This window comes from Phocoena phocoena, chromosome 12 (assembly GCF_963924675.1).
Source record: "Phocoena phocoena chromosome 12, mPhoPho1.1, whole genome shotgun sequence".
Taxonomy (NCBI): Eukaryota; Metazoa; Chordata; class Mammalia; order Artiodactyla; family Phocoenidae; genus Phocoena; species Phocoena phocoena.
Window position 1 is genome coordinate 2,992,874 of NC_089230.1, and position 24,007 is coordinate 3,016,880.

General features: G+C 47.7%; 1 protein-coding gene across 3 annotated transcripts; it reads left to right on the forward strand.

Moving 5' to 3' along the window:
- Window positions 1-1,308: 1,308 nt before the first annotated feature.
- Window positions 1,309-9,574, forward strand: TBXT (T-box transcription factor T). Of its 3 annotated transcripts, none has more exons than XM_065888871.1 (8): window positions 1,309-1,514; window positions 2,008-2,272; window positions 3,029-3,163; window positions 3,967-4,028; window positions 4,145-4,206; window positions 6,075-6,251; window positions 7,295-7,424; window positions 9,301-9,574. In XM_065888871.1, exons 1-8 carry the CDS (start codon window positions 1,309-1,311, stop codon window positions 9,572-9,574), a joined length of 1,311 nt encoding a protein of 436 aa, XP_065744943.1. The 3 variants fall into 3 exon arrangements, with proteins under 3 accessions (XP_065744943.1, XP_065744944.1, XP_065744945.1); XM_065888872.1 differs by having other exon boundaries at window positions 6,078-6,251; XM_065888873.1 differs by lacking the exon at window positions 6,075-6,251.
- The last annotated feature ends 14,433 nt before the right edge of the window (window positions 9,575-24,007 follow it).

Consider the following 24,007-nt stretch of genomic DNA (forward strand, 5'->3'; position numbering starts at 1 on the left):
GCCAGGCGCTGCGGCCGGCCGGGTGGGGAGACGCCCCTGGAACCCGGCTCGCCGGGCACGCCTGGCCCACCCCCTCCCACTCTCACCTTCCGCGAAAGCAGAGACCAGAACCCACAGAAGTGGAGCCACCTCTCGGGTTACACTCAGTGCACGCACAGACCTCGTCCTCAAAGTCCTGCTTGGATAAGGGGGGAGCGAGGAAACATCCCCAAAGGGGTCGTTTGGTTGATTTCGGCCTATTATCTCCCTCTCGGGGCGCTGGATGGGCCCGTGGGCAGAGACTCCGAGCGTGGGCCCTCCCTTTCCAGACAGGTGAGGGCTGCGGAGAACAGGGGACGCCGGGTGGGGTGATCCATGGTCGTGGGTGTTAGCGGAGTCACCTGAAGCGCCGCGGGCCGAGGGACGTGTCGGGACGGGACCGGGCTCGGTGGCGGGCTGAGCCTTCGGAGGAGCGGAGACCAGCCCGACCCGGGCTAGGCACAGGGCGCGCCCTTAAGCGTGGCTGTGCGCGATGGTCGCTGGCGAGGGACGCACACAGGCTCGGGCGCAGGTGAGACCGCCGTGCGACTCCTGGCTGGCACACCTGCGGGGTCCTGGGTGCGCTGAGAGACAGAGAGAGAGAGAGAGAGAAATTGGAGGGCCCCGCGCGCGGGAGTTGTGGAACTTCGCGGGCAGCCGGGCAACTCCTCGGCGAGGTGCGTGCGGGGCGAGCTCGGGAGCCCTGCCCGTCCATCCCCACCCCGTCTGTCCCCCATCCCCTCCCGGCCTTCGGGGCCAGCCCGGCCGCTTTGATGGAGGTGCAAACATTTGGAAGAGGGCGGAGGTGTAGGCGCTGGGCCGGGGCTCGCGGGGCCTGGCTCCGGATTTACAGAAGGCAGGCGCGGGAGCCCATTGTTGGCCCCCCGCCTCCGCGGCGCGCCCGGCTGAGTCTGATATGGCCGCTCGCGGCCAATGGGCAGCGGCCCTGGCACTTCAAAGGGCGCGCGGCCCAATCCGCCGCGCCCCCTCGGCGGCTCTCGAGGCTCTATTTATGCCGAGGGGCGATTTTCTCTCCCCGGAGACCTCCTCCAGTAGCTCCTTGCGGGAGTTCAAGTGGAATAACCTTCCCCCCACCCCTTTCCCCCGCCCCTCCCCCCCGGATCTCTATCCTCGCCCTCCTCCCAGGTCTGTGCTGGCACCCGGGCGCCGTCGCAGGTCTTGGCCCGAGCGGCCCCTCTTCCTGGAAGAGCGGCCGCCTACTGGGGCGAAGGTGGCTTTCGGGTAGCAAGTCGGGGCTTCGGGGGGCGGTGGGGAGGGTCAGGCGGGAGGATGAGCTCCCCCGGCACCGACGGCGCGGGGAAGAGCCTGCAGTACCGAGTGGACCACCTGCTGAGCGCCGTGGAGAGCGAGTTGCAGGCGGGCAGCGAGAAGGGCGACCCCACGGAACGCGAGCTGCGCGTGGGCCTGGAGGAGAGCGAGCTGTGGCTGCGCTTCAAGGAGCTCACCAACGAGATGATCGTGACCAAGAACGGCAGGTAGGCGCGCACCAACCCGGCGTGTGCCACGCACTCGGGCGGGCCGGGCAGCCGGGCTGCAAAGTTCCTTACCTTCCAACACTTTCTCCCGGTCTTTTTGCTCATTTCCGCTCAGACCGGGGGACAGACCCTTGTGGCCCCTAATTGTCCCTCTGGGACTTCTTCGCGTAATCCTCACTTCTGGGCATGAGGGTCTCCCGGGGGACTCCCCCGAGCCGCGCCTCGCCCACGCTCGCCCCGCGGGCTGGACCCGGGTGCTGCAACCCTCTGCCAGGTCCTCTCCCGCCCTGCCTCTGGAGGCCGGGGCGGGGGGGGTGGGGGTAGTGAGGAGGGCTCCTGTGGATCTAGGAGAGTCCTGGGAAGGGGGGCGCTCGGGCGTCCCCTTTGTAAGTTCCCAAGGGGGCTCCTCTTTGCTCCAAATGCAGATGCCCCTGGCTTCTTCGTTCTAACGGGTCAGATCCGGGGTCCTCCAGCTGCGCTCCTTCCTTTCCAGGAGGATGTTCCCGGTGCTGAAGGTGAACGTGTCTGGCCTGGACCCCAACGCCATGTACTCCTTCCTGCTGGACTTCGTGGCGGCCGACAACCACCGCTGGAAGTACGTGAACGGGGAGTGGGTGCCAGGGGGCAAGCCTGAGCCGCAGGCGCCCAGCTGCGTCTACATCCATCCCGACTCGCCCAACTTCGGGGCGCACTGGATGAAGGCGCCGGTCTCCTTCAGCAAAGTCAAGCTCACCAACAAGCTCAATGGAGGGGGCCAGGTAGGTGTGATGGGGTGCGGGGACGGGGCGGCGGACGACGCGAGGATGGGCCCCCGAGAGTCTGCACCTTGTCCCCGGGGAGCCTTGCAAGGGCGCTGCGCGCACGGAGATGACATCTGCCTTCCTCGGTTCAGCCTGCAGTGTTATTTATAGTAAACTGACGACGGTAACACCAAGGCCTGGAGAGCGGGGAGAGGGCTCAAAGCCTCCCCTTTGAACGCTCAGGCAGATCTCAAGTTTGGGGGAACTTTTGCGTCCTAGCCCTCAACTTTCCTAGGGGTAGAGAAAATACCAGTCTTGATGGTAAACGGTCGCTTTAGCGCTGAATGCGTCCACATATTTACTGCGTGGAGTCTGAACAAACTTGTAAATCTGTTCTTTTCTACAGAACGTCTTTACTTGGGGATTGTTACTGGGAGACCCGGTGTTCCCGTAAGCTGCGATCTCGCTCAGGCATTTAAAGCTGTCTGCAGTTGCCCTGGAAGCCTTAGAACTTTACCGGGTCAAAGCATTTCGTGATGGGCATTCATTGCCTTCAATGGCGTGCAGCATGTCACATCCCTTTTCCAAACTAGTGGTGAGAGCAGCACCCAATGGGAAACCTACCAACTTCAACAGGAAAGACGTTTTCCTGCGAGCTGCAGGATTTTCTGCATCTTGGATGTATTTTTCTCCTCCTCAGCAGGACAAATGGATGTTTTCTCGTCTTAACGGTAGGACTTTGATGATCACCATTCCCGTGTTTATGTCTCTCAGATCATGTTGAACTCCTTACATAAGTATGAGCCTCGAATCCACATCGTGAGAGTTGGGGGCCCGCAGCGCATGATCACCAGCCACTGCTTCCCGGAGACCCAGTTCATAGCGGTGACCGCTTATCAGAATGAAGAGGTGAGAGGGGCGCGGGCAGCCATCGGTCTGGCGAATGCTCTGCGGGAGGTTCCCGGGAATGCCAGGAGCCTGTGTGATTATTGTACTTTTAGACTGATAATTAGTGCCCTTTCAAGTAATTTACCGTAACTATAAAATTGGAACAGCGGGAGAAAAGTTTTAAAATAAGTGGTCATTCAAGCACTTTCCCCTTTAGTTTTCCATAAAAGTGTCCACTACTAAAGGCTCAAAATGAAAAGATGAATAAAACATTTAGGTTAAAGGACTGTAAGAATTTAAGAACAGGACTTCAGAGAAAGGGGGGGGCTCTCCTTACTCTGGGAATCTTCCTAAAAGGGTTGGGGGCATCCCTCCAAATCTGTGGTGTGAAGAGTCACCTAGATACAGAATACAGTTCAGTGCCTGTAAATCCATATCGGAGTCTGACCCCAAAGTGTAGGCGGTTTGTGATTAGCTGGTCAAGGTGTCGCTGGGTGTTGACTGCCAGCTAGAACCAGTCACTATTCCCAAGCGGACCCTGTTTGTCTGGTTGATACACACAGCATATGGTCAGCAAGAGGTTAAACGTATTGTGAATTCCACTCGGAAAGTCAGCCTCTAAAAGCTTTCCGGAACTGTGCTCTTCTTTATAAAACATGATTCCTCGGCTACCTCAGGTCCAAATAGAAAGACATACCGGGAAATAAATCTGATTATATTCGGATATTTAGAGGGGGTGCTGGTGGTCCCTGATTTCTTGGTGCCCAATTAAATCCTCTGGTGAATGAACAACGTACTAGTAAACGCAACTTCTTGTTTTTCAGATCACAGCTCTTAAAATTAAATACAATCCATTTGCAAAAGCTTTCCTTGATGCAAAGGAAAGGTGAGAGAATTCTAACTATACCCTTTGAGCAAAGACGTGTGCAGAAAGATGAACTATTGCCGCAAATACTGTGTTCTGAACGTCCTCCTTGACAATTCGCTACACTTCTTTGGCAGAAGCCATCACAAGGACGTGATGGAAGACCCTGGAGACAGCCAGCAGTCTGGGCACTCCCCATGTACGGTTTGTTGCGCTCTGGCCAGATGTGCCTCGTTTCAGGGGCTAGCCTGCGGGGAGCTGGAAGCTGGGGATGGAGCAGACAGAGCTTCTGGGTGCACTTGGGGAGCACATTGCCCTTTGCTGTGCGAGGCACCTGGCCCTGTGTGTTGATGCTGTTACGAATGGTCCTCAACCTACTGGCCCTCAGCCTCTGCTCCATCTGGGCTTGCGGATGCTCCCCCAGCCCACAGGACTCCTGACAGAGAAGCCTGGGGAGAATTCACTGGGGTTCTTTTGCTGTGCTTCAAGGCAGCTCCAACCATAGCCTGGATGGGTGTTTACACCCTGCCGTGTTGGACAGGAGGAGAGCCCGGCTCGTATCCACTTTGAGATGGTTTCTCTTTTTGTTAATGACTGAAAACTGGAGGACCATGTTTGGGACGATGCTTGTGATCACGTGTGGTTTTCCCCTTAGCCTGCTTCGGTTCTGGGAATGGCCCATCAGCTCATGCTGGAAGCAGTGGGGCGTAAAATGGGAAAGTCTGCTTTAAGTCTAGCTTCCTTTAGGAGTTCCATGAGCCAGCGAAGTGATGCCGTCTGCAGCAGAGCCTGTGAGGAGGAAGGGCTGTGTCTAGCCCTCCTCTCCACGCAGGGAGGGGACCCTGAGAGAGGAAAGTTAGTGTTTGCTGCCCACTTCAGGAGTCTGGACGAACCAGCATGGCACCCTCCTCAAACTGCGTGTGTTTCTTTCTTTTTCTATTTCTTTCTTCCTCCCTCCCCACTCCTTCCCTCCCTCCCTCCCCACTCCTTCCCTCCCTCCTTCCCCCCTCCTTCCCTCCCTCCCTCCCCCTTCCCTCCCTCCTTCCCCCCTCCTTCCCTCCCTCCCTCCCCCCTCCCTCCCTCCCTCCCTTCTTGTCATCTTATGGACTAATTTAACAAACAGCTCTCCTAAGTGGCTCACGGGCTGCCGCGTCATAGAGCAGAATATGAACAACTTCTTTGGCAAGTGATGGAGCCCAAACTTTGTGGCCACATCTGGACCTTCCCCTCATTTGAATGTTGTCTGAAGAATTGTTTGTAGTTTGGGAATTGGAGCCAGAGTTGTCGTCCTCCTAGTGCATTGTTTTTCTGATTTCTTTTTTAAAGTTAAAAAGGAAATGGAGAAGAAATTGGAGTTTTAGAGGAGGGCAGGGCAATGTTGGAACGATTTTCTGATTGATGTGTAAGGCGGGGAGAGTGTGGGCCTAAAGCAGGAGAAAGGTGAGCAGAACATGGGTGCCCCTCCAGCCAGGACAGTAGCCCCTCCGTGCGACGCTGTGGGGTGGGACGAGGGGGACGAGGGCCTCCACTGCACGGCTCGCCCTGTGTGTCCTGAATGCGCCTGGCTCTGAGTCTGAATTCTGTCTGTTTTTACGTTATATTCAAGCTCAGAAGGTAGGCCCTGAAAGCTAACCTGCTTGGGGGGACGGAACATCCCGTAAGAGGCTGGGAGGATTCTGGGGGTGTTTTGGAGGCTTCAGGCTTGGCTGAGGTCGGGGTCAGTCTCCCAGGGTTTCGGCTGTCCTGTGGGCTTAGAAACCTTGGCCAGCCTGAGGCACCTGAAGACTCCGCTGGGCCCTCGGTGTTCACGAATCCCGAGCAAAAGACCTGCCACTTCCTGGCCTCTGCCCTCCCGTCTTTTGGTAGTTTTTGTTTGTTTGTGTGTTTTGGGGTTTTTGGGGGCCATGCCGCTCAGCCTGTGGGATCTTAGTTCCCTGACCAGGGTGAACCTGGTCCTGGGCAGTGAGTTCGGAGCCCTAACCACTGGACCTCTGGGGGCTTCCCCTCCTGTCCTTTAAATAATGGAAATGGTGCAAAAGTCAGGCACTCAGCATTCTTCTCTCACAGCAGGGGGGTGGTTGATTCCTGGAACCAGCACCCTGTGTCCACCTGCCACCCCTCACCCTCAGTTTGGAGGCCCCCTCTCTCTTCCCTCCACGCACGGCTGTGAAAGGTACCCGGCCCTGAGGAACCACCGCCCAGCCCCCTACCCCAGCCCTTACGCACATCGGAACAATTCTCCAAGTAAGTCCTGAGCGGAAGCAGGCCCGGGCTTTGGGGGCGGCCGGAAGACCTCTGGAAAGGGAAAGGCAGTCTGCAGGGCTCCAGAGCCTTTCCCTTTCATGTCCGTGTTACTGCTGGCTCGACCACAGAGACGTCCAGTCCAGGGGGCCTTTGGGGCTGGATGTGGCCGTTGTTGCTCCAGCGTTCTTGCTCCAGGACTGTGGGCCCATGTCTAGGCGCCCAGGTTTGGATATTTTATGAACCCTTCGAAAGTGATGATGTCGGGCCAGCCAAGCACTCGAGTTACTAGCTTGACTGACACACGTGTGTTTCTCCAAGTATGGTACCCGGGTCAGCAGCCCCAGTATCATCTGAAAAGCCCCCAGATTTACAGAATCAGAAGCTCTAGGGGTGGGCCCAGCACTTTGTGGTTTAACAAGCCCCTAGGCGACCCTGGTGCAGGCTTGAGTCTTGTGATCAGCGGGCCAGACCATGAAGATCCCTGGACCTAGTTCTCTCTAACACCATGGATGCCCAGACTTCATTTTGTCTGGCTCCAAAAGGAGGGAAAAAGCGAATGAACACCATAAAACAATGAAGCAATTCAAGCTGATTTGAAATGGAAGGAGCTTATTTGGGGAGGAAATAGTTGTCCAACCAGAGGCTAGAAGATCATATTTTAAATTTTGCCTGGTTTCTAAAGCCCTTTTAATTCTTAAGAAATAACCCTTCGGGGAAGAGGCAGGATAAAATTGCATTGATTTTATTTTTAAAGGTAATTAGTCCTCAATCATGTGATTGTAGGATTCCATCTCTACAGGGCAGCTGTTGACCTAATGATAGAGAAAAAGCCTGGGTACTGGAATATATTCAAATATATACATTGGACAATAAGTATTAGCCTCTGATGACCAGTTTAGCAGGCTAGTGGACTGTTTTCTCTACTTAATATCGCGCACATTTTGTTTTCAACGTTGGGTAGCTCCAGCTATTGGTAGTATTTCAATGCACTTTGTCACTCTCGGAAGATCCCGTCAGTAATGACACTTTCTTACGTCCCGTAGCGTATTCTGACAGTTCATCTGCGTGTTTGTCCATGCTCCCGTCCCACGACAATTGGTCCAGCCTTGGAATGCCTGCCCACACCAGCGTGCTCCCCATGAGTCCGAATGCTGGTTCTCCTACGGGCTCTAGGTAACGTATGTCTGGGGAATGATGCAAACTGTCCTGGGAGTGCCTATGACTTCATGCCATCTCATTCACTGGCCTCTATTCTGCCCTTCACTTATGGGTGTTGGGTTTTTGTTTATAACTTGACCGTTTAGCCAGGTGTGTCCGGGGGCCCCAGGTTACATGAATGCTGTGAGTTCCTGCTTCAGCCTGTTCTCTGGGAAGGCCAGTTGCTCCCTCAGGCTGGATGGGAGCTGGGCTGTGATGCAAGGGAACCAGGAACCCTATCCTGGCTTTGCTGTTTACTAGTTCTTGTGATGGACAAGTCTCTTGAGCCTTGTTTCTTCAAGAAAAGGGCACTAAATAACCCCAGCCTCAGCCTGTCTTTACAGGGTTATTGGGGTCAGTAGGTGAATTTTGCAGAAATGTTTCCAGAACCTTCTTTGACAGGCGGATTTAAATTAAGGAAATAACTTTGTTGGATTCTGTGGATATAGAATCAATGTTCTTAACGTATATGCTGGGTAACTTGTAAAGAATGATGACTATTTTCTTAACTCGAAAATTATATAGAGCGAGACTGGCTTAAAGAAATCAAGCCGGTCGGTAAATGTAGTGCATTTCTTCATAGGATTATTACAATAGAGAACTAAAATAACAAAGCTAGAGGTCAGTCCACATTTTCTAATGAGGAAATGGGCTCAAAGGTATTAAATGATTGGACAAGTTGGCTTACAGCAGACTGAGTCTGTAGACAAGGCATCTTGACCTCAAAAGCAGAACAGTTTCTGTGTATAGAATATCGCTATTTGCCTAAGATCTTAATTCTTTATTTTTAGGAAACAATTCCTTTAAAATAAGAATCGAATTGTCTACTGTTAAAAGTAAAGCAAGCAATACATAATCCGTGGGCTCTTCCAAGGCTCTGAAGGCATCTAGAAAACTGCTGTAAATTGGATGATCTGTAGGTTACAAAGGGCCCCCCCCAGCCCCGAGGATGTTAGACGTTGTCACTGTATCTTGGAGCCTTGTTTCTCTGCATCTGTAAAATGGGGATGGTAACCTACCTCACTTAACTCAGGCCTGTTTGCACGTTCAAATGCATCTGAAGTGCAGGACATGGCTTGGTGAACTGTATAGCCCGTGACAGCGTACAGTCTCATTATTCATTTATAAAAGGATTCTACTATAAGAGAGAGACATTTTCCTGAAACAAAATTGTAGCCTAATGTAATGCTCTGCAAGCCTGTGTTCCCAGACTGGGGGTTTCATACCCATTTCCAATTCCTTCTTTCAGAGATGGGGAAACAGAGCCTCAGAGGTGGTCACAGAACAAGCCTAACGTGATAAAGCTAATTAATTGGGGTTTGCTTCCGGGTCTCACTGCTGGTGCACTTCTTTCTGCCGTGGGTCAGGCTAACTAACGCGTGCTGAGACGTGCTGCCCGTACAGCATCCACTGGATGCTCACCACTCGGTGTTTGAGAAGCCTGTGGTCTCCCTCGAAGGAATCACTGCAGGGAGGGGGGCGTGCTAGTTAACAGATACTTAAACACATCCTCTGAAACATCTGATTCAGTATATGTGAGAATTTTGGATTCTGAACGTGAGCAAAGCTGGAGTGTTTTGCTCTGCCAGGAGTTATGTCTACGTCAGCAGCCTTTGTGACTATTGATTTTGTCCTGATGATTTTGTTCATTGTTAATATGTGAGACAATAACTTCTATGCACGTCAGAGTGTGCTTTAGTAACACAGAGGAAGTGGCCCGTTTGAAAGAAAGCTGCCATATAACCCACTTATCAGGAGTGGGATTTGGGGGGCTTGTTTTCCCCTCCTGCAGCTGATCTGGAGCCCCTTCCCAGGTCTCTGACTTGTCTGTTTTTCCATTTTTCCATTTCAGTCAGTACCCCAGCCTGTGGTCCGTGAGCAGCGGCACCATCACCCCCGGTGCCCAGGCGGCAGGGATATCCAACGGGCTGGGAGCCCAGTTCTTTCGAGGCTCTTCTGCCCACTCTGCCTCTCTCGCCCATCCAGTCTCCGCTCCTTCCTCCTCGGGATCCCCACTGTACGAAGGGGCCTCCTCGGCCACAGATATTGCCGACAGCCAGTACGATGCCTCCGCCCAGGCCCGCCTCCTAGCCTCATGGACGCCCGTGTCACCTCCGTCCATGTGAGCCGGAGCCTGTGTCTTAAAGATGCAATGACTTTCTCGTGGCAGCAAGTCTTGGCTTGATTGGTAGGCTCACGGGGAGGGGGAAGGGAATAAGGCCTTAAAATAAATAAGAGGAGAATACACGTTCGTTCGAGAGCCGCACTGACACCACCTTTGTTCACCCTCGGTGGTGGCAGTGCCGTCCCGGGTCCTCGTGTGCTGCAGGTGACTTCAAGTGTGCAAGCAATGCAGTTGGTCTAACTCGCCGTGATTCACAGTAAAAATGACTTGCTAGCATGCAGAAATTTTGTTTCTCGTACAGCACGTAGGTGACTCTGGCACATCCATATGTAAACTCCACTGGTCCTACTCTAGTGAGATAAAAAGCACACTTTTAATTCTCTTCCCTGTTGCTTTCCAGTAGCCTTCAGGTCCCGTTTGCGGCAGGGGTCACAGTTGGAGCTGAGCTGTGAAAGACAATTAAATCATAGTTGAGGACAGCAGATTGTAGTCAAAATGGAAATGTCCAGCTCTGCCCACTAGAATGTGTTTATTTTACGCATATGTAGCTAATCTCTTGTGCTGTTAAACCTACAACTGTTTATATTTTTCTCCTGATAATGTAGCCAAAGACAATCAGCAGAAAGCATTTTCTGCACAATAAAGGCAATGTGCAAAATTTGGTTGGTCTAGTTATTGTTCAGACTTCTCTTTCGGAATGAGATTTTGCTGTTCGTTATAGCTGGCGGTTAAGACTGTCCTGGAGAAGCGCTTTCAATCTGTTCCAGAGTTTAATATTTGACCTAATCAGTTGCAGGACTGGAAGTGAAATTTGCGTGTATTTATTTCCTCAATGCTAAGTGCCACAAAATGCAAACAATGTTAAAAGATTTTCGAGAGAGTTAAATAGTCGGCACTGAATCATGAATATGGTAATGGCAGAATGTAGAACATACAGATGCCATAAAGATTAATATGGGATGTCTACCCCATTCAAGCAAAAATACATAAAATGAATTGACAAAATGTTACAGCTTATAAATGTAAGGTGTAGTTGCCACAGTCATTTAAACAATATGGCACCTGTAAATATCTTTCCTGCAGGTAAGATTTCCCAGCAGTGAGCCAGAACCGTGCTTGTGCTAGACTGGAGCAATTTCTCCATCTAGTGGCAGAATCCTTACTTTAATCCTACTGGTTCAAGCTTGATATTCTGAACCCTCTGCTTTCTAACTTAGAATGAAAGTGCAAAGGGCTGTATTTTTACTGTGTGTGTGCCTGCTTTCCAAGTGGGACGTGCTTCTTGTAAACGGTTTGCCACTTAAAGTTTTTCTGGGGTTTATTCCTACTAGGTTTTATTGCAACTCGTAGAAATACCCCAGATCAGAAGATTTCCTGATATAAAAGTATTGGAAGAATATTTTTAAAAAAACCAGTGCCCAAGTAGGACTGGGAAGTAAACTGGCCTCAGTGGTCTGGTCCCAGGCGTAAGGTCTACTGGAGAAGGGTGAGGGGCCTTAGGGAAGGAGGTGAGGGGTGGATGGTACACGCTGCGATCCCGGGATCCTGTAGTGCAGGCGTTTCCCAGGAAGCTTGTCTGTCTCCTCCATCACCCTGACTGCTCTCTGAAGGCTGGGACTATATTCCGAGGACCTTCCTCAGCCCCCGTCCCTTCCCGGGCCTTACAGAGCGCTAATGAGCAATGACTGACCTGTAGACCAAGAGGAGCCTGGGTCCACTGAGCCTCGGATGCTGCGGCTTATTGAGGAGCTGTTCCCAGGAGCACCGCCGGGGGACGTGGCCCTGCCCCACGCTGGGGTCTGCGGGGAGACGGAGTCACACAGTCCTGACCCCAGGGACCTTCTACTTAGGGCTTTGACATGGTGGAGTTTCTAAAGGTGACCCAGAGTTCAAATTCAAGGAGTTCATATTTTAATATACCAAATAGCATCTTTTCAGCTACGCAGTGGGGCAGTGGCAGCCGCATGGCACCAGGAGTCTGCAACTTGGTACAAAAGGCCTGGATATGAGCGTCCATTTGCCTCCCTTGCTGTGGGACACCAGGGAAGTTAGCTACCACTCCAGAAGTTCAAGTTCCTTATCTGTCAAGGGGGAGAAAGAAAAAACTGGGTGGTGTTAAAATGGATCTGTTTTATCCTGAGCACACATCAGGGCCTCAGTTTGTCCCATCGGCCAATTGAAAAATGCTGTGAAATCGATACAAGAAGAGACTTAACCTATAAGATACCAGGAATTTTCATCAACAGCATACAAAGGAAAAGGATTGTGTCACACAAGAGGAGGGAAAGAGGCCACCAGGGAAAGGAGAAGTAGAAGTTATTGGAATGACAGCATCTGAAGAGGATTTCACGTTGTTGGGAGGGGCGCTGCATCTGAGCCTGGGTGACAGTAGAGACAGCAGAAGATGGCCACAAATAGATAGAGGACAGCTTACCCCCCTTTTATCCTTCCCTGCATTTTAACCTGTAATTACTGTCTACCACGGACGGACAGAAGACCTGTGTTAGCAAACATTATTCTTAAAATTTGGCTTTAAAAACAAGAAAGGGGGCTTCCCTTGTGGCGCAGTGGTTAAGAATCCGCCTGCCAATGCAGGGGACACGGGTTCGATCCCTGCTCGGGGAAGATGCCACGTGCCGCGGAGCAACCAAGCCCGTGCGCCACAACTACTGAGCCTGTGCTCTAGAGCCCGCAAGCCACAACTGAGCTGGTGTGCCACAACTACTGAAGCCCATGCGCTTACAGCCCGTGCTCCGCAACGAAGAGTAGCCCCCCGCTCACCGCAACTAGAGAAAGCCAGCGTGCAGCGACAAAGACCCCATGCAGCCCAAAATAAATAAAATATTTATTTAAAAAATAAACATAAAAACAAGAAAGCACTGTAATTACAAAGACATTTATTAACGGGAATAGCAAAATCCCCGAGAAAACCAAAAGTACAAGTAAAGCAGACAAAACCTACAGCTGGACACTTCCATGTGAGAAGGTGCAATGTCCCATGGCTGAATGCATGGAAAGGGGCCGTGTAAGACATCCGATCCATGGTATAAGGGCTGCAAAGGGGCATCCACACCTGTTTTCTCTGCAGAGCGTCTTTCTCTGGTGAAAGTTTGTATGGACACATTTTCCCAGATCCTCAATCCCATATTTCCTCTTTCCTAAAGCCGGTCTGCTTGAGAAGGGCCTTGAGGTGGAGGGTCCCCCTTCCCAACCTTTCACTACTGCCCTTTTTCCACTTAGAAGAAAGGTTTACGGCCCACTCACCAGGATCTTCATTGACTCAGGTGTAAAAACCTCCGGACATCAAACGAAAAGGCAATTGTTCAATTCTAAGGCCTCATAAAGGTTCCCAAACTCCCCTCCCCAGTAGATCCCACTAAGAATCCACATGGTAGAGGGTGCTCGCTTCCCGCACCCAAACACACATCGCTTCTGGCTCCCAGTTTTAAATTCCCGGGAGAGGATAACAGCTATCATTTTGGGTGCTTATTATGTTCCTACCACTGTTCTAAGTACATTGCTTGTGTCACTTTGACCTCCTAAGAAACCCCTCCTCTTTTCACAGAAAAGCAGGTGGAGGTACAGAGAAGTATAATATCTTGTCCAAGGTCAGGTCATACAGCCAGCGAGTGGAGGGATAAGAGATGCTCCCGGGAAATCTGAGTGTGGAGCCCCTACTTGCTCCCCGTGTGCTTGGCCCAGCAAAGCAAGTCAGGCGCGCTTCCCTGGTCTAATCACGTGGGACCACGGAGGGTCGAGCGGGGTGCACAGAGGTGCCTGCCATAGTACTAGGAGAAAGGTCTGGTGAGCTGTTAGAATCCCAAGAGGCAGCGTGCGACAGAGACGTGGCTTACCCTGCCTTACGAGGACCTGAGACTGGATGCTGAGGTGTAGGTGGGGATAGGGCGCAGCGACCAAGATGCTGAGGTGTGAATGGACCGTGAAAGAGTAAGAGCTGCCCATGGGCCTGCAGAGCGTCCACAGCGAGTTAGTGGGTCACCCCGAACCTCCATGCGCTGCTGTTGCCCAGCCCACCCCCGGCCCTCCCTCCCTCCCTTCACAAGTCTGTGCTGAGCATACCTTATGTGCCAGGCCTGGGCATGGCTGTCGGAGGTGGTGAGGGAGTTTGTTACTTTACCCAAAATTGTGAAGATATTCTCCAAGTTTTCTAGAATTTGTGTGGTTCTTAGTTTTATACTTAGGTTTGCTCTGTACCACACATTTTTTTTTTCTCAGTATGGAATGGGGTAGGGGGTTACTTTTCATTTTTTTTCCATGGAGATGTCTAGTTGTTCCACCTACGGTCGTTAAAAAAAAATGTTCCCTTCTACATTGGTTAACGAGTAACTGGCCATACAGGTATGGATCTATGCTTGACTTTCTATCCTGTTCCAGTGATCTGTTTTCCTATCTTTATACCAGTGTTTCACTGTCTTGCTTTTCAATTAATTAATTATTTTTTGGCTGCGTTGGGTCTTTGTTGCTGCGCGTGGGTTTTCTCTAGTTGCGGCAAGCGGGGGCTACTCTTTGCTGTGGTGCGCGGGCTTCTTATTGCGGTGACTTCGTTTGTTGCAGAGCACGGGCTCTAGGCGTGGGGGCTTCAGTAGTTGTGGCACGTGGGCTCGTTGTTGTGGCTCGCGGGCTCTAGAGCGCAGGCTCAGTAGTTGTGGCGCACGGGCATAGTTGCTCCGCGGCATGTGGGATCTTCCCGGACCAGGGCTTGAGCCCATGTCCTCTGCAATGGCAGGCAGATTCTTAACCACTGCGCCACCAGGGAAGCCCCTCACCACCTTGTTTTATAATAATTCTTGAATTTAAAGAGTGTAAGCTCTCCAACTTTATTCTTCTTTATCACTTTATAATATATATGTACACATACATATATATATCTCTTACAAATGGTTATTATTTTTGGTTTAAACCATCAATGCATGATGTAATATTTACCCTTTCTGGTAATCTTCACCTTTTCCTTCAGATCTGGAGTTCCATCTGGGAAATTTCTATTCGCATTTCTCATAGGATGGGTTTGCTGGAAAGGAATCCTTTCAGTTTTGGTCAGTGACTATCTTTAGTTCACTTTCGAATTGAATAATATTTTTACCAGGTATAGAATTCTAGTTTGTTTGTTTGTTTATATACTGTGGGTGTTTTTTGGTCATTCCCTTGTCTTCTGGCCTCCACTTTTTCTGGTGAGAAGCTGGACGTCATTCACATGACTATTATATATTGTGCTATACCTATACCTTTTTTCTCTGATGCTTTTAAGGTCTGTTATTTATCTTTTGTTTTCAGCAGTTTTACTACGACATTCCTAAGTTTATTTTTCTCTGCATTCATCCTGCTTAGGGTTTGCTGAGGATTTTGTATCTACGAGTTAGTGTTTTTCACCGATTTTGGGAAGTTCTTAGCTATTGTCCCTTGATAGGTTTCCTCTGTTGCATTATCTCCTCTTCCTCTGGGACTCCAATTATTTGCATGTCTGATGTTGTCCCACAAATATTGTTTGCTCCTGCCTGATTTTTCTCTACTTTTTTCTCTTTTTATTCAGTTAGGATGCCTTTCATTGACCTGTCTTCGATTCACTGATTCTTTCCTTTGCAGCATCCAATCTACTATGAAACTTATCTAATGAATTCTTTATTATTAATTGTTTTGTTTCTAACATCTAGCATTGTAGATACTGGTTCTCATTTCTCGTGTTCGCGTGTTCGCGTGTCTGCTGAGTTTAGCTGTCTCTTATACGCACTACCTTTTCCCACTGGGTTCCTTAGCATTTGTAACATAGCCATTTAAAAGTCTCTGAAAAAAAAAAAATAAAAGCCTCTGACTCTTAAAAACTCTCTAAAACTTCTGAGTTTATTGACAATTTCCTTTTTTAAAAAACATGGGTCTGTTTTCCTTACTTTTTCGTGTGTCTTGTAATTTTCCATTTTCTGCTGGATATTTTTGTAGAAAAGAATAGTAGAGACTAAAGTAAATAATATTTACCTCCAGACAGAGGCAAGATCTTATTTGGTCAGGCTGAAGTGAGGGGATGAGCCAGTCTGATCTGTAATTCAGTGCAGTGTGGGTTTTGTTGCTGTCTCACTTTGATTCAGTTCACTGCTGGCTTACATATTTTGATGGATGGGTCGGCAGAGCCTGGGATTTGAACACTGGCGTGGTTCCAGGGGCTGTCTCAGCTGTTTCACATCTGAGCTGTTGCCCTGCAGTCTTGAAAGTCTCAGGACACCTAAGAAGGGATGCTCGCAGCTCTCTTGTGCACTTCTGGCCTTCTGAAAGTGATTCCCTGTACCTGGGTGAGACCCACCTGACTGGAGTCACTCTCAGCTCTCATTCCCTGATCAGCTTTTGCTCTCAGCGCCCAGTGAAGTGCTCGGTGGAGGCCTATGGAGAATGGCTGGCAGTTGGGAGCAGAATTGATTCAAGACTCCGGCTACTCAGGATTCTATGTAGCCCATCCAGCTCACGTGCAGATGTAAAAAATTTGACTATTTCTTCTTACCTTCAGCCATGGTAGATTCATCCTAGTGTTGCCATTCTGTCACGGATGCGAGCATTCTTGGGTGTCTTCCCTTCTGTGAATGGCTTGTCACTTTCTAGACTTTAGTTCATTTGCATATCTTTGTGTCCTCAGAAATCTGAACAAATTTTGTGATTTTGTAGCTTATCTCCTTTTTCTTATTAAGTTAAAATCAGTGGTCTCAGGCAACTTGTTTTTTATTCAAAACAGAAGCAAAAACTCCCCTGATGTGTCAATGTGTTATTCCCCTATCAAATGCTTTCCTCTGACTTTTTTTTTTTTTTTTTGAGATTTAAATGTCTAGGTATTGAGCTGGTTACGTTTTCATTGCTCATCTTTACATAAAATGAGATTTTTTTCCCGGCCAGCTATTGAAAGGAAAGTGTAAGATGACCATGCTTTACACTAGCAGGAATTTGCCTGGTTCCCCAGATGTGTGTGTGTACACGTGTGTGTGTGTGCACGTGTGTGTGTGAGCGTGCATGTCTCTAATGGAGACAGGTGAAAAAATGTACTGTGCTTATGATGTGGTGTCACTCTTCTGTCTCTATGACACACTTATTCCTTCCAATATAACCTGTCTCTGGATATCCTCACTTGCAGTTTAACTTCTTGACTTTTAAATTCCTAATTGAAGTCTGAAGTTCCTGAGCACTTCTTTTTGAAGCATATAATTTAGCATGTAATTAAATGTATAGTGATTTGTATCGCAGTCTGACTTTCATGGGTTACGTTAACCATGTAATCTGAGTTTCTGGGGCTTCATCCGAGTAGTAACCCAGCTACTATTGACTCTCATCCTCAGGCACTGAGGCAGTGTTCTGGATTCCTCAAGATTTCCGTCTCGTAATTTTGCAAGTCCTTGGGACAGTGCTCTTTCTCCACTGAACGGTGTCGTCAGAGCTGGCTTTAGCCCATATGGAATCCTTGTCATATCGGAGTGAAGACCTGCTCTGGACTGATGCAGCCACGTTGGGTGGGCAGCATGGGGTGCAAGCTGGCTTTTGGCCACAACTCCTCTCTCCCTGGTGCACTCAGACAGACACATCCTGCACTGTTATATACAGTACCTGCCTCACCTGGAGACTCCTGTAGTTTTAAAAATCTGGGTGTGCTGCCGTTTGTCAAATATTACATCTCTGGCTGAACACCGAGGGCTTTCACTGAAGCTGTCCTTGCCTGGGGGCCACCAGGTTTACCTTGGAACCCTTGCGGTGCCAAAGGTAAAAGATGACTGGCATATTTGGGGAAAGCGTGCCCCTCTCACTTTTGTATTTCACTCTGTAAGAGGAGCTCCAAAATTTTTTTTTTGTTTGTCCCTTAGGGATTAATAGAATTTTTAGGGAAATGTTTTCTTTTTTTTCTAATTCGAAAAACCCTTACAACTGTCTTCTGCCTAAAGAGACATTCACTGCAGCACACAAAATGACAGTTAACACCTTGTTCCTGGGTCAAGCCCATCACACCGGGCTCTTCAGCCGTCATAGAAACCAGCTTCTACCAGATCCTTGGCTAAACAGGTGCAGGTATGTGTGCATGCAATTAGGTACAACTTAGTACCTCAACACTGGGCCGTGCAGCAGTATCGCTCCAAAATCCACTGAAAGCAGGTTGCATGTAGGGGGCATATACCTACATGCCTTTCACTCTTGATTCTTCCTTGCAGCCCACCAAAATTCTAAGTCCACGTGGCTCAACGAATATTTTTACTTGATTTAATGTATATGGGATCTGAAGCTCTGATTAGAATTTATTTATACCCAAGAAGGGTATGAGTTTTGCAAAAACCACATGGCCCCAAATAGTCCTGGGTAAAGTTGGGCCTTCTTTTTGCATCACATAATGAGAAACTGGCGAGGGGTAGTCCAGGATTTACGATAAGGCTTCATGTTGCTGACAGGAGCCCAGATTATTTTCTCTGCTCCACAGTCTTTGCCACGTTGAATTTAACCCTTATGTTTTCGCCTTGTTCAGGGGGGCTGCTACATTTCCAGGCCTCCAGTGAGGGAGGCTGAGAAAAGCTCTACAGACAGCTTTTATAATCTCTGTGGTAACAACAAACAAAGTAAAAGAGGGCTGAGTAAGCTAAGAAAATGTGCAGATTCCTGAAGCTTCTCTAGGAGATGGAGCTTCCAATGTGACACGGGTGTTGAAATGTTGACAAGTGATAGTGGTGGCCAAGGGAGTATCTTTCGGGTCCTTCACGAATGATACCACCATCTATATAAGCTTTTGTCCAGCTCCTTCTCAGATGGTACTACATATTGTAGCTTCATCCTCATCCCTTTTCATTGCTTTGAATTTATGCCTAATTTTCTAGAAGCAAGAATTCTGCCTTATTTTCTACTTAGTAATGTTGCTTAATAATATACTAGAAGACAGACCAAAAATGGTTTGAAAAATTACAAGAAGTGTAGAACAGATTTCTTTCATGACCTTGCTCTTCAAATAATCTCCTCCAGCCCAGATAGGGCTTCCAGAGTACTTCTGACTATATCACGTTCTTTTAGGCAACTTCACCTCAGAACGTGGACACACCATTTCTACGGCAATACTTGGACATGCTATTTTCCTGTCAAAGACCAAGATTTTGTTAAAATCACTTTTGTTGATTCATTTTACAGAGACAAGAAAGCACTCCCCCGACACAGAGCTACGACGTCTCTCTGGTAGGAATCGGGGCTACCCTGAGGCCAGCACACGCAGGGACAGGGGGTGCGTAGCTCCGATCTCCCACTGCAGGCTGCATCTCCATCCAAGTTTTGTGTGTGTGCTCTGCTCTTAGAGGCCCAGTGTGTAAATGAATGCCATTCCTCACCTATGTAGGAGAATTTTCTCATCAGGAAAAACACATAGTTCAGACAGCGTTGAGGAAAATTCCTTGGGTTTGAGTGATTGATGGAAGGTGGGCTGAAAACCAGGAGGTGGTGCGTATTCCAGTTAAATGGTACATGTTTTTGAAGAAAGTGGCACATCTTCAGAGTGTCTAAAGGGCTCGTTTTTGACACAGATAACTAGCTATAGTTGAACCATGACTTATATCTGACTTTTTAAATAAAGTGTCTCATAAAAACCATTGGCATTCGTGTGACTTGTTTTTAACACGTATTTTCATATTAGGGGAAATGAATACCCTGAGGGACATACCCAGAGAACAGTATTTCGTGAACTAAGAGTGTTTCTGAGATGCTTTACATTGTTATTCGATATATTGAGATGAGATTAAAGAACGAGCACACAAATTATTTTAGAATTAGAAATAACCTAGTTTTGCTGTTTTCAAAAGAATGCTATGTTGAGAGTATTCAAAAGCAAGAAGGGACTGCATTTTTAAGAATCTTGTATTAGAAACATTGTAAGCACTCATGAAATATGAATTATTTGTTTGCAAGTTTTAGTTTACTGTACTACCAGAAATAAACTGTTTTGTTGTGTTACTTAATTCTGGGCTTCAATTTTGGGTTTTGAAAATGTGTCCACTATACCTGTGTAAGTTTTGCAAGGAATAGATTAGCATAATGGCCTTAGTCTTAATGAATAGTTTCATGTATCTTGTTTCATTTCTGCATGAACACCGTTATGGAGAAGAACACTGAGTATAGTAAGATAAATTCTATTTTTGAATATGGTTATTCCCCTCATGTCTTCTACCTTGGTCGGAATTAGCTGCTTTCCATAACATGGATGGTTTTTCCCTCTGTTCTTCCCTTACTAACTTCTCACCTTCTGCTCCTTTCATAGCATCTCTTCCATAGTTTCATTTTCTGTTTCTAGTACAGATATTAACCTTTCAAAAAGTCAGACAGAACCTTGAAAAAGCGTCGTCATCATAGCTCACAGACTCACTCACTCTGTAGACTCACTTACCCTGTACCAGGAATTATACCTAGTAATGTGTTCTTTTTCTCTCCACACTAACCCGTTGGGGCAAGCGCCGTTCCTACATGCAGTTTATACGGCAGAGCCCTGGGACCTCAGAATACAGCACATTCCCAAATTCAGATGTGAACTACAGAAAACCAGAGGAGGGCAAAAGGAAAGCAACATGTCAGTCTTATGCTGGACAGTGAAATGCCCTGCCATAGCTATGTGTCACCACAACAACTTTGATGGGGTAGGGGTTACATAACTACTTTTATAACCTTACCGCATCTTGGAGCTTTCAGACTCTAGGCCAAGCTTACTTACTTAATGGGTCGCTGAAAGCGAAACCCAGGTCTGTGTCTGTCTCTAAAGCCCGTGACCTTTCTACTACTTCTTGCCCAGGATGCTTGCAGGGACAAGATAGTTACCATGGGACGTGGTAATGTAACTCACCTAACGTAACTAAGTTAAACTTAGATGGTTGGATTAGTCATTTTAAAAGTCATTCTACATAACCCTTTAAGGATGACAGTGTATGCTTCAAACGGGCTGACACTTGGCTCAATTGTTCAAAATTTCTTACCGTCTAAGTTTAAAGTACTATTGTGAAATCTGTTTAGTTCTTTTCTTTATCGTGGTAAATTAATGCCATGGATAATGCATTTGAAAACAAGTTCCAGTGGATAACATTGAACGTCACAGAAAAGATTTAAAAAATCCTGAAGATGTGATGGAACCATATTTACTGAGATGGTTTTCTAGCTTCCTGTAGGTAAAGCCACAGGGGTTTTTACCCCTGGTGTCCATGTGTTCTCGGGCGAGGTGATCAGTACAGCAGAGTGGCTGCACGTCCCAGAGTGGTGGCTGAGTTACCTTCTGTGGATGACGAGGCGGCCAGGGTGTCTAAATGTTGCTTTCTGTCCCGCTAACTGAAAGTTGGGTGGGCAGAAGATTCTCCCAGGGTGCATCTGGCACTGGTGTGGATATTTTCTTCACGTCGTGGCGACGACTCATGAAAAAGTTTCTGATGCAACTTTTAGGACGAGAACATGTTGAGTTAGAATTCTTTTTTTAAAAAAATTTTTAAATTTTATTTAAAAATATTTTTTATACAGCAGGTTCTCATTAGTTACCTATTTGAGTTAGAATTCTTTAAGATGGATTTCTCATTTGTTTCCAAAACATCTTTTAGGCCCCATAACTTTTAATTAGACGTGGCTGGCAGTGTAGAGTCGTCCTTCTGTGTGTGGGTGGGGTGGCAGTGGATCAAAAACGTCAAGGGGAGGAGGGTGATATACGACTCTGCCTATTGCAGTCCTGACTGTGAGAACATTCGCTCCAGATGAGGCAGACAGAGCCCATGTGTGTTCTTGAACGCGTGGTTATTCAGGAGGGTAAACAGCTCTGACTGCAGGGCTCCTCAGGCTGGTTGAGTGACTTGCAGAGGTAACTGTGTACAAGTTAATAGTGGGCCCTTGTTCTGGAGGCTTTACTAGGTTGAAGGAAAGTCTTACAGTTCTGAATCCAAGGACAGTGGGGGCAGAGGCGCAGTGGGAGGGAGATGAGTTGGGGCCTGGGGCGTGGAGAGAGAATGACCGCCAGCACCCGGGGCTGAGACCTGGCCTTTGCCTGACTCGGTCCTAAGGATAAACGTTGCGATATGCAGCATTGCCCTCAACATTTCACATATCTTACTGTACTTGGCCGAAGCCAAATAGCATAGCTGTTGTGAATGTGGGTAGTAATTGGTTGGGATTGAATCCACGCTCATCCAGCTCCAAAGCTGGTGATTTTCTGTGACTCTAGGTGGTCTCTCTTTCAAGTGCAAAGCACGGGGGCAGATAAGGAAGTAATAATATGAAGCTCACAGAGCCATGGGACAGACATGAATTGAACTTCAGTGACTACACGCTGAGCCTCTCTGCTCACCCTCCGCACAGCCCACCACTGCTACGGCCTGACCTGCTCCTTCTTGGTCCTGCTGGCTCTCCCACAAGCCCCTCACAGACTGACCCCTTCAGAACTCTCTCCCGCCCCCCGTCACTCCAACAGTAATTTGACTTCCTTACTTTACCTCTTATGTAAAGATTTTTTTTCCTTTGAGTAAAACTACCAGGATCAGAGACTCTTGTCCTGTGTGTCTGACCTGCAGAAACATTTCGTTTGGTCACCTAGTTTTAAAAATAATTTGAATTTAAATGCCTTTTCCAGGTAGGTCCCATCAATGCCTGTTATTCTGTTCTGCTGTTTTAATTAATTAGCTGTATCTTCCCGGTTCTTGCAAACACTGAATTGAGACCCTTTTATATACAGTGTCATCTGTGGAAAAGAAAAAGTCATTGTCTCACTTCAGATGGTGGTCCCATTTCTCAGGTGAGACCATTACCAGCTTCTCGCTCAGTTGTACTTCGTTTTTGGTGGTTTTTAAATTTTTTTCAGTATTGCATATGTTAGGTTTTGCCCTTTGATTCGATTTGAGAGTCTATATTTTACAAATGAGATTAGTTCCATTGCACTGATTGTTATGGAGGATGTTTTTAGTATTTTGTCATGATTTTTACGTTACATTTACTATTTTTATTGCTTATTTAAAACATGTTTTCCACTAAATCGATCTGTGTTTGTTTTTGTGGTTGTTTTGTTTTACTTGTGTACTACTAGTAAGCTGGACATTTGTATTTTGTTCTAGCAGTTACTTTTTTTTTTTTTTTTTTTTGGTACGTGGGCCTCTCACTGCTGCGGCCCCTCCCACTGCAGAGCACAGGCTCCGGACGCGCAGGCTCAGCGGCCATGGCTCACGGGCCCAGCCGCTCTGTGGCATGTGGGATCTTCCCGGACCGGGGCACGAACCCATGTCCCCTGCATCGGCAGGTGGACTCTCAACCACTGCGCCGCCAGGGAAGCCCTAGCAGTTACTTTTATTACTATCCATTTATATTTCCTGTTCTATCCTTTTATATTTAAGTGACGATTTGGCTTGGTAGAAAATTTATCGGTCACATTCTTTCTTAGAAAACCCGCATACAGTTTTCCCCAGATGGATGGAACGTTTCTCGGAATTACTCTGGAGCCAGTCTGATACTTTCCTCTGACAGGTGACTTAGTCTTTTTTGTCTGGATGTTTAAAGGTTTCTTCTTTACGTTGCTTTTCAGTCACTTGTGAAATGTTCGGTGCCTGTTTTTCAGTGGCTGCTGTGGGCTTTTCAACCTAAAGAATATATTTTAAAAATTTCTTCTAACTTGTTGTGTATTTCTGTGTAATTTATAGCTTGACACTTGTCCTGTTCTTTTGGTTCCCTGTTTTGGGGCATTTGTCAGGCATTATATGCATGTCATTTGCACTCATCACTTTTACCTTGACTTCTTCGAATCGTTAATTCACTTCCCACTCTATTCCGCTTGCTTCTGAATTGTGTCCTAAACCTCACTCCTGTGTCTTAAGCAGTTTTCCATCCGCTGCCATCCCCATCTGAATTTCTGTATGTATTACAGACACACTGACTGTAGCTCCAGCAGTGTCTTTGACCTTAGATGGGAGCCTTGTGACAACAATGATAGAGAAGAAATCTAGAAGGACCTGGGCCTCTAAGACATCATGGACTTTCAGTACAAGCCTTGAATTGCCGCCTTCGAGATTTATACGTTAGAGAAAATTAAACTTCAATCTTTTCAATCTACTGTAATTTGAGTTTTCTATTTTGCCTAGTAAAACTTGTCTCTTACCTGATATGACATGGATGCATTGCAAATTACCGAATTATGGTCATTTATCTTATCTGTAATATCTTGCTGTAAAACATTGCTGAGAAAAATAAAAGAAGATCTAGGTAAATGGAGAGATACACTATGTTAACGGCTTAGACTAGAAGCCGATATTGTTAAGACGCTGGTTCTCCTTAATTTGATCTATAGATTCAAGGCAAAATTTCAATTAAATCCCAGCAGGCCTTTTCTGTTAGGTGTTGAAAAGCTAATTGTAAATTTTAAATGGAAATGAAAATGACCTAATATAGTCAAAGTAACATTGAAAAAGGACAAAATCCG

Coding starts and splice junctions, on each gene's coding strand:
- TBXT (XM_065888871.1), top strand. CDS start 1,309: ATGAGCTCCCCCGGCACCGACGGCGCGGGGAAGAGCCTGCAGTACCGA. Junction 3,164..3,966: donor CCGCTTATCAGAATGAAGAG/GTGAGAGGGGCG, acceptor CTTGTTTTTCAG/ATCACAGCTCTTAAAATTAA. Junction 4,207..6,074: donor GCAGTCTGGGCACTCCCCAT/GTACGGTTTGTT, acceptor CTTCTCTCACAG/CAGGGGGGTGGTTGATTCCT.